Genomic DNA, 10614 nt, shown 5'->3' on the forward strand with positions numbered 1-10614 from the left:
AAATGGAATAATGCAAACTAGTAGGCAACAAGTGTTTGTAAAGGAATCAGCACAAAAAATTGGACTCTTTTGGGGGTTGGCCCATTGTGTTGGAAGTCGATTTGGTTCAACACTCACTCTCCCTATGCCTGCACAAAGGCAGGCTCCCTTCTATAATGTCGATTAAAAAAAATTAAATCCTCCCCCAAACAAACAAAGGATTTTTCACTGGATGCTGCTGAATTCACCAAGCTTCTTCCAGCTCCACAGGGCTTGATAGCAGGGCAGTATTCCCAAAAGACAGACAGTAATTGTAGTAACTAGGATTGACTTGGATATCTTTTGTAAATTTGGGAATTTTCTTGGCACTACTACTTCCAGTGTCCTTTGCAAAGACTCTGTTATCTTCAGAAGCACAATTCTCACTTAATTGCTTTACAGGGGGCAGAGTAGGGAGAGCATGGTGGGGGCTTACACTTAAATGTAAACCCATTTTCTCCTCTTTCCCTTTCCTCTTTGTGACCAATATTGAAAATATTCAAAACCCCTCTTCTTCCCTAATAATATCAGTTCCTTTGTGGTCTGCAGTTGAACAGGCTGAGGATTAACAGCTCATTCCCAGGAGCAAAATGATTCAGCAGAAGAGGAATGAGCTAAAGACAGATTGGGTACGTTTAATCTCATATTAGCAGTGGCAATACTTGCACAAAGGAGACATTTCTCCTGCCAAGCACTTACTTTCTTCCTAATTCTTATCAGAATATCTTCCAGGTCACGGGGGGGGGGGGGGGGGGGGGGGGGGGGGGGAAGGGGGGAAGAGATTGTTCCAAAAGCATTTTAAATTGTTGATGATTGAGCAACATCTTCAGCATCTCCTGTCCATAATGCCTAAGGAAGGAAGGAAGGAAGGAAACAAAGCAAAAGTGAACAAACACTTCAGGAAGAGTGTTAACAGAAGAGACTGATACCTTAAACTCATCAGGGGCAATGCTTGCATGAGAAGGCATTACCTACTCACAAAGTGGGAGATTTACCTCACTTGACACTGCACAGTGCTGTCAGCTGAACACAAGGGGCAAGAGGAGAATGTGGGGCAACAGAAAAATACCATTTCACTCTGAAACTGGGGGTGTGCTTCTGTGGCATCAAAGGATCCCAGGGACCAAGCAAAACACATCTGCTTTGTTGTCAGAGCCTATTACATGTCTTGCTGCCATTGCACAGTAATTTGCCTTTCTTTAACTGGCAGGGAAGCCAGGACAAAACACCTCATGCATCCTCTTGATTATTCTATACTATGTGTATGCACAGGGACAGCTAGTTGCTCTGCTAGTTACTCTTGGAAGTTATTAATGGGAATTTAATCACCAGAGGAAGGGGATTTTGGTGGTTTGGGTTGATTTTGCCGCTAGGAAACCACAGGTTTTTTTCAAGAAGTAATGTGGAGCTCACTGAGCCACAGATAACAGCATTCTAGAAATCAGCAGAACAGGTTTAGAAAGACTGAATATTTTGGCTAAAGATCCCTGAAATATTTCTAGGATAGTCTGAAATTAATGAGAAATGGATGTTTGCGATCCTTCAGTGATGAACATTAGCCAACACTTTGGCTTTCTCTTGTGCACCTAAGGCCAAACAAAAGTGTTGGACTGGCTGATCTGAGCTCTTTCGATCTCAGTAAAGAATCCTTCAAGCCACAGGAAAAAGTTGGCAATGCTCCTTTTTGCTGGCCAACCTCAGGTTTCCCAGCACAGCCATTTGCCCAGGCAGCCCAGAGCAGTGGTCACAGTGGCTGACAGAGCTCAAGAAGAGTTTGGACAATGCTCTCAAGCACATGGAGTGATTCTTGGGGTCACTGCACATGGCCAGGAGATGGACTCAATGACCCTGATGGGTCCCTTCCACATAATTCTATGACCCTTATTCACACCGTGAGGTAACTTCATATTCCCTTTGGTTTCCACTCTTGTGTGGTTTCACCTTTATAGCCAGACACAAAATGGTTTTCCTGTTTTGGGAGATGAAATGAAGATCATTACCTTGTGTCCTTGTGGCAGTCCTGAGCAAACTTCCCTGCCACGTGTGGCAGCCTCTCAGCCCTGGGTGTGCCTGCGAGCTGGGTGACTCCAATTCTCTCCATCAGGGACAGGAGGAGTTGGGCCGCACACTCGCGCACCGGGGCGGGGCGGCTGCTGGGGAGGAGAGAGCAAACCCTGGAGCAGCAGCAGCGCCGGCCTTGGCCAGAGCTGCTCCCTTTCCTTGCTGGGGGAAGGAGCCTGGGCTCTCCCTGCGCCTTCAGACACCTGCAGAAGGTTCTGTCCTGAGCTAAACACAAAGGTAGCATTGCACACAAGGCCTGCCTGCATGGAAGAGGGAGGAATTCAGTCTCCCTGCACTGTCTGATAATCAATTTCTTTCACAGTATTTACCTGAGAAAGATTAAAGAAATAGATGACATATGAATAATTTAGAAATTTAGAACAATTCATGCTGACCCATCAGAGTGTTATGAACAAAAATTCGGTTAATATTTTTTGTGAGAAAGAGTTACAGAGAGGCAGCCGGATCTCTGTCCCTGCCAGGGTTCTGCGTGCTTTGTTACTGTAATCACGGGTCGTTGTAGCTTATCTCCCCTTTTGTATTAGTAAAAGCCCTGGCTAGGGTGAGGTAATGGCCCTTCCCCGAGGCTAAGGTGTTCTTTTCCCAGCATAGTGAAGACACCTGAGAGGGTGGGGGGGGGTTATGCAAAGTGACTCCAATACCAGCATGCTTTTTGAGACCCTGACTCCAAATGCAACGAGAAAACCCTAAAAACAACGAGCCACCTAAGAGCTGACAGACTAAAGTGATGTCTGGACGTGAAGAGCCGAGTGCTGAGCCTGCAGAGATGCTGAACACCTTCGGAGCCCCTCTCGCCCTGAGCAGAGAGTCGTCCCGACGCCGGGACCAGGTGGGACACAGCCAGGGAAACTAAGATCTGACAGGGACACCACGCCCTAAAGGCTCCCACGAGGACTGGATTCCCCAGCTCTGCCCCTAGTGGACAGAGCTGCGCATATCCTCCTCCTCTGAGTCGCCCTGGGAGACACGACGGGGACTGCAGCCCTGCCGAGCTGCCCAATCCTGAGCTGATCACTATTAATAAAGGCAATAAAAAGGAGAAGAAGTCTCCTGGCCCTGTTTATTTCAAGAGGGCACCCACAATACAGAACTGCAGCAGGATTGAGGCTCTCTCCACCCATTTATCCCCAAATCTGCAGAACCCTGGAAAACAACAAATGCAGGGAAAACATGTGGTGGGCTGTGAAGTTGCAGAATATCCAGCAATGCAGCCTGTTTCTTCTGTGGGGCTTGGCAATGGATCCATCAGAATGTTTTACCCTTTTGCAAAGCTGAGGAAAGGGTGGCAGGCAGTTTAGCCAGGCTGTCCTGTTCTAGAGAGAGTCTCTTGGGAACTATCAGGCCCAGAACCAACATTTATGGCAGCATTTGCTTCAACTGTCCCATGGCAGTCAGCCTGTGGAGGTGCCTGTAAAGTGATTCATCATCTCAAGCCCTGAGGCCAGGACAGTCACACAAGACTCCTTTGGCAGGAGCTGCACCTGCTGTGCAGGCTGTGCCACACCCAGCAGATTGTCCCCCATGTGCTCCACACCCCAGCAAGGACCCTCCTCATTTCTCAAGTTAGTGGCATCATGAGGAGACATGGTTTTCCCAGGGCCTCTGTTGTTAGTGCTGTGAAATACCAAACACTGCTCACAGCTGCAATTGCAATTGTCCCTCTGCCCACAAAAGCACAAGGCTCTATCCTTGGCCTTTGCAGACACCACATCTAGGAAAATCTGACAGACTGGGAGAACTCCAGGAAGCAGCAGGAAGCTGAGTGAGAGGAGCTTTAGATTGAATATCAGGAAAAAGGGTTTTTCACCCAGAGGGTGGTTGGGCACTGGAACAGGCTCCCCAGGGCAGTGGTCACAGCACCAAGCCTGACAGGGCTGAAGGAGCATTTGGACAACAATCTCAGGCACTTGGTGTGACCCTTGGGCTGTTCTGGGCAAGGCCAGGAGCTGGACCCGATGGTCCTGATGGGCCCATCCAACTCCCCATATTCTATACTTCTGTGATTCTGAGAAGTGATAGGCTGCAGGAGGGCAGAAATAGGTGACAAGAGGAAAGAAGTGAGGTTGGTTGGAGAATCAAGTCACTGAGTTCACAGAAGATGCAGGATACAGGACCCTTCCCTCCCACCATTCCCATTCTCTGTCTCATCCCTTCTCCCTCCCACACACACAAAGGTGAAGAATATCACTAAAAGAAGAACCTATTTGACTCCCATGTCCATGAGAGCAGTCATTGCTCGTGCAGGAGTCACATTCTCCACCATGATCCCCAGGGTCTGACTGGCTGCTTTCTGAACAAATTCTGGGGAGCTGGACACCATCTGGAGAAGGACCTGAGCAACCTCATCCACCTCAGAGTCCATGTCCTTCTTCAAGGTCACAGAGAGCTCTCCCAGAGTGACAATGGCAGAGCAGGACACCTTGGAACGGAGGTTGGTCACCTGGGGAAGTCATGAGGGGAAACATAAGAATCACCTTGAAAAGAAAACCAGTTTCCTTCAAGAGAAGTCCCAGGAAATGACAACACATCCCACTGTGTCCAGGGGAACATCCAAGTAGAGGAAGAGCTGGAGAGCACAAGCACAGAAAGGCACTTATTCTGGCACCAATTTTTGACCTCAGACCTGCTCACTGCGGGCCTAAAATAAAAATTTCATTAAGTGTTCTACTTAACCCTTCTAAACTGTCCACAGCTTTGATTTTAGGCCCTTTTACTAGAAATAAAAGCAAGGGCTGCTTTCAAATCATCAAGGCACAAGTCATAATGATAAAAGAGTCAGGTGCTCCTGTTCCAAAAAGCAACACCAGCAGTTGAAGCACTCAGCCAGGAAACAGAAAACACAGGCTCAGGTCTACAGAATAATTTACAGTGTTGAATCGCAGCTTGGGCAGAGATTGGGACTCTGGCAAATAACATCATTAGTGTCTCAGTTTCTGCATTTGCACATTGCATTATAAAGGCACCACACTCAAAGATGAGTGTCAGATACCCGACCTGCCAGTAAATACAGCTGCATGCACCCACAGATCCTACAGACAGCTGACAGACATTAGAAATCTCAGATCTAAAACCAGAAATGAAGGCAGACCCTGAGCACACATGGAGATGACCAAGCACATACCTACTCTACACACTGTGTATGAAGTATGGGGGACAACTCAGAACAATGTTCTCACCTCGCTGGTAACTGCCAAGCAAACCTCACCAAGTCTACAAAGCAGGACCTCTGAATGGGACCCAGCCAGGTGTTGGATGGTGAAGAGTCCTTTCTCCTTCAGCTCCCTGAAAGGCAGAAGATTGATTTTTCTCTCCACCAAGGCAGCACCCTCTGAAGTGACCAGGCTGGCAGCTCAGTGAACAATGGGAGGTTCATTTCAAGGAGTGCTTAATGAAATCGTGGAACGCGTTGCCCCAGGATGCTGTGGCTGTCAAAAGCATTCACAAACCCAAGAGGCAAAGAGAGGGGTTTCAGAGTGGCCATTTGAGAAGACAGCCTTTCTGAAATCTCTGGCACATGAGGCCCCTCTGTGACTGCTTCCTAGGAGCTGTGAGACCGGGCCATGCTGCTGTTTGTTGTCACCTCCCTGTACCTGTCCCTGAGACACAGTGCCAGCGGGCTGTTATTGGGGCATTTTCCTTCTTTGCCAGCCCCAGCAGGCATTCAGCAGGGGGAGTCTGCACTGCCACTCTGGAGCTGAGTTTCCACTCTATGATCTCGGCCTCTCTGTCACCCCCTCCACTCCCCCTCACACATTCCCCAAAAAAGCAGCAGGATGTCTGCTGGGACCACCTCAGCCTGCAGGAAGGCCAAGTGAGTCCTGGCCTCTCCTGACCCACAGCACAGCTTTCTTTCATCCCAGCATGGAAATATAAAAACTCTATTATCACATCACACAGAGGGCCAGGAGCTTTTTATTTTGGCTGCAAGTGTCCACAGGGCATTGCAGAAGAGGAGAAAAAGAGTGTTTTGCAGCAAGCAACCCGGCTACTCAGGCAGGATGGTAGGAAAATTGTCTGGAAGCTGCTTTTTAGGACTTTGGTTGTTCTGCTGCAGCTTCTGACAGAGCTGATGGGCAGACCCCAGAGCTGTGGAGAGTTCCTGGGAAATTTGTCCTTGGATATGTCTACGAATGCTCTCCCAGCCATGAACTGCCATCTGTGTCCTGTCCATATGTTACTGCCTTGACTGCTGAGCGTCTGAGGTGCCTCTTGAGGCTGCGATGAGGGGCTGACCCTGATCTCAGGGCAGTACAAAGATAAGGGGGCCAATCAGGGAATAGGGAAGGTGTGGCTCAGGAACACAGGAACAGACATAGGAACAGGGAAAGGAGCAAATGGGGTCTAACAGCTTTTTGAGGGAAGCTTCTTGTGTCACCCTAGACCAGGGAATGCCCCCCCAGGGTCTTCACAGTTCCCAGTGTTTTATATTATTAGGAAAGCTTCTCTGAAGGATCAACTGAATCAACACAAAATGACAAAAACAATCAAAAGCGCTCATAAGGCAATTGTTCAAAATGCAAACAATTCTGAGTTCCCAATGTTCCAACAGCTTTCTTGGAGTGTCTTAGATCTGGCAGGAGGGATGCAGGGTTTTCTTAGCACAGTTTATCAGGAAACTGAGTCACACATACTGAACCTCTGGTCCATGGCCTCCTCACTGCGGCTCTGTGGCCAGTCCCTGCAGTTCATTCAGCCAAATCAGAGGAAACAAATGTCTTTTCAGCTGACACAGTCTCTGCACACAGCTTTCTCCCCCTTCTCCTGGTGACTTTCCCTGACTCCAGGAAGGGCTGCAGGAAATGCTGTGTGAGCCACAATGATGGAAGAGCTACTGATAAAAACACTGGGGTGATGCTTTCAGAGGAGTCATGAATGGAAGACTGACCAACCTTCCAGCCAATGGTATGCCAAAAGTTTCCATTCTTGAAATAATTCACTGCAATAAATTAGTAAAAAGAAAGATACGGAACAAATCTCCCACAGCTGTTGGCTTTCCTCAGGCCCCATGGTCTCTGTATTGCTAGACTTATTCATTTAGGCACAATATTAACTGCCCTGACTTGTTGGAGACTGACCACAAGGTCTCATCTTTGGTGGGCAGTCACTAAAATTAGCTCAGCAGAGGCATCTTCAGCTGTCCAAGTGTAGCAGAAATACATATTCTCTGCTTCATGGCTGTGTGGCGGCAGCTGCTGGTGTGGATGTGTCAGCGTTGCTTCATGGATTACCCCTGGGAAGGAATTGTGTGCACAGGCACAGTGTGATGGCTTCAATCTCCTCTAATTACTCCAATCAGATGATGGCCAGAACTTATAGGCAAAAAGCATCATGACAGAATAATTTCCAATATTCTCCAAACTACTCCTGTGGTTTTGATTTTCTTACTGATTAGGTTCAGTGTCTGGCCTCAAGAAATCAGTCCTGAAAGAACAGGCAAACCTCAGCTTGCAAGTTAGGGTGCAAGTCTTTAATCTGCCCTTTTTGCAGCAGGTACAAACAACTTTTCAACATATTTGCAAAAAAATTTCTTAGTTCTTGCTATACCTATTCAGAACCTGACTCTCTCCTCGTTTTATTTTGATTTGAGATCCAAGCATGATTTTTTTCTGGACAGGTGTCCTGGTTTAGGACAAATTCGGGGGAAATCTCCAAAAGGGAGCCCCCCCAAAACAAAACAAACCTCCAACCACCCCTCCCCCAACACCGGGTTCGGGAAGGAATTCCTCGGAGGAGCAAAGTGGAAAACAAAACCTATTTATTTACAAGTAACAAAAAGAACACTCCCCAACACAAGAAAAGAAAAGGGACCAGACTGTGTTGTGAGGGCGCCGAGCTTCTGTCGCAGGCTTCGGGTGTCCTGGAGCTCTCAGGCCAGGTCCGGAGCCGGTCCAGTATCTTCAGGGGAGGGTAAGTGTCGGATCTCAAGATCTCAGTCCTGAGATGCTGAGCCACCGAGACCCTAGGGGGGCTCGGGAGTCCTGGAATGTTGCCAGAAGTGTCTGGTAGCTGGACTTTAACCCTACACAGGAGACGACGAGGATGAGGGCTTCACCGGGTGAATGGTGAAGGGATTAGTTAATTAGAGAGTGAGACACAAGGTTTAGGATTTATGTACAGGGGGGTTTAGAGGAGTAAGATGGAGGAATTGGGGTGTGTCCTGTCCTTCTTCTTCTTCCTCCTCTCCTCCATCTTCTTTGGCCACGGTGGCACCTTTCTATTGGTTATTACTAAGAGTACACCGAGTTATAACAATAGATGGTATTGGGGAAAAATGATAAATATTGTACACGTCACAATGGGTATAAAGATAGGTGCCTGCCCCGGAGGGCCGAGACAGTGTGCCCATGGCTGACTGCTGTGCGGATCTTTCTTCGGCTGAAAGAACATCTTTTAGATAAACAATTAATAAACATAAAACCAGAAAGAAGAACTGAAGCCTCTTCTCGTCCTTCGATACGCGGGCTGCCCCAAGGCCACCTCTGGGCCTTTCCAGGCCCCTCAAACAGCCGAGATAAACCGGACACTTGGCGGTCCCTGGGCGGACCAGAACCACCACAACCTTTCGGGGTGAGATAATCCGGACAGGTAAGAAAGAGAGAAGAAAAGGGAAAAAAGAAAAAAAAAACAGCACAAAAAAAAAAGCAGAAAGCAAGCAAGCAAGCAAGCAAGCAGCTAGCCAAGCCAAGCAGCAAAAGCCAAAAGCAAAAGCGCCTAGGCACACCCCCCCCCGCCTCTTCCCCATCCGGCCACAGCAAGATGGCCCGGGGGGGGGGTGTGGAGAAGGCACAGCTGCCAGACACAACACACGATATTGGGATAAAGGCTGAAGGCTGTCACCCCACGACACTCCACCCCTTATCCCATATCGTGAACATACAATAAAAAACTTTCATTTCACTTACTCACACCTTTGACACTTACGCATTCCTCTCATCTTACTTGCTCAGACCTACACCTTTGACACTTACGCATTCCTCTCATCTTACTTGCTCAGACCTTTGACACTTACAGTTTCCTTCTGTCTCACATTCAACAAACAATGACATTCATATATGAGTCTCATCCCACAATCAGGTCTCCCTGAGGTACACACCGTGTTGTTCCATCTTTCTGCATTATCCACCATGTATTACCTGGTCCTTGAGCAAAGACAATCCCACGGATGGGTTTGTCTGTACTCGAGGCAGGGTTGATCCATACTGTCTTTCCCAACAAACCTCTGACATGGGCCACTGGGGCTTTATCCCCATCTACTATATTAAGGAGCTCAGACTGAGCAGGACCCGCTCGGTTGGTGGAGCCTCGAGTGTTAACTAACCAGGTAGCCTTTGCCAAATGTTGCTCCCAGTTTCTTAAAGACCCCCCACCCAATGCTTTTAAGGTGGTTTTTAACAATCCATTGTACCTTTCCACCTTCCCTGCAGCTGGTGCATGATAGGGGATATGGTATACCCACTCGATGCCATGTTCCCTAGCCCAAGTATTAATAAGATTGTTTTTAAAATGAGTTCCATTATCCGACTCAATTCTCTCGGGAGTACCGTGCCTCCAAAGGACCTGCTTCTCAAGGCCCAAGATAGTGTTACGGGCTGTAGCATGGGACACAGGGTAGGTTTCCAACCATCCTGTGGTGGCTTCTACCATGGTTAGTACATAGCGCTTGCCCTGGCGGGTTTGAGGCAGTGTGATGTAATCAATCTGCCAGGCCTCCCCGTATTTGTACTTTGACCACCGCCCCCCATACCAGAGGGGCTTCAGTCGCTTGGCCTGCTTAATGGCAGCGCACGTCTCACAGTCACGAATAACCTGAGAGATACTGTCCATGGTTAGATCCACCCCTCGGTCTCGTGCCCACTTATAGGTGGCATCTCTACCCTGGTGGCCTGAGGCATCGTGGGCCCATCGTGCTAAGAATAACTCTCCCTTATGCTCCCAGTCGAGATCTATCTTCAACTCCCCTATCTTTGCAGCCTGATGTACTTGCTGGTTGTTTTGCTGCTCTTCATTAGCTCTACTTCTGGGGACATGGGCATCTACATGGCGAACCTTCACAGGTAACTTCTCTAACCGAGTAGCGATATCCTTCCACTCTTCCGCAGCCCAAATTGGTTTTCCTCTGCGCTGCCAGCTAGCCTCTTTCCATCTCTTCAGCCATCCCCATAGAGCGTTGGCTGCCATCCAAGAATCGGTATACAAATAGAGCCTTGGCCACTTCTCTCTCTCTGCAATACCTAGGGCCAGTTGAATAGCTTTGATTTCAGCAAATTGACTGGATTCACCCTCTCCTTCAGTAGCCTCTGCAACCTGTCGAGTGGGACTCCATACAGCTGCTTTCCACCTCCGTTTCATCCCTATGACACGACAAGAACCATCAGTGAATAGGGCGTAACGTGTTTCTTCTACTGGCAACTGATTGTATGGCGGAGCTTCCTCAACCCGGGTCACTGGCTCTGGCTCCTCATCTGCGACACTAAAGCTTTCACCTTCGGGCCAATTTGTAATTATTTCTAGAAT

The 10614-nt window shown here is 48.4% G+C and overlaps 1 protein-coding gene across 1 annotated transcript in view; it reads right to left on the bottom strand.

The window, feature by feature from the left end:
- LOC135455543 (TOG array regulator of axonemal microtubules protein 2-like) overlaps positions 1-6789 on the bottom strand; it is a 17848-nt gene extending 11059 nt beyond the window's left edge. Inside the window, exons 1-5 of the mRNA XM_064728873.1 lie at positions 6737-6789; positions 5277-5382; positions 4310-4540; positions 2019-2113; positions 756-867 (exon numbers count right to left, since the gene is read on the bottom strand). Of these exons, the coding sequence (XP_064584943.1) occupies positions 756-867; positions 2019-2113; positions 4310-4540; positions 5277-5382; positions 6737-6789 (597 nt within the window). The remainder of the gene's footprint in view (positions 1-755; positions 868-2018; positions 2114-4309; positions 4541-5276; positions 5383-6736) is intronic.
- Between the last annotated feature and the right edge of the window lie 3825 nt (positions 6790-10614).

This window comes from Zonotrichia leucophrys, chromosome 18 (genome assembly GCF_028769735.1).
Source record: "Zonotrichia leucophrys gambelii isolate GWCS_2022_RI chromosome 18, RI_Zleu_2.0, whole genome shotgun sequence".
NCBI lineage: Eukaryota > Metazoa > Chordata > Aves > Passeriformes > Passerellidae > Zonotrichia > Zonotrichia leucophrys.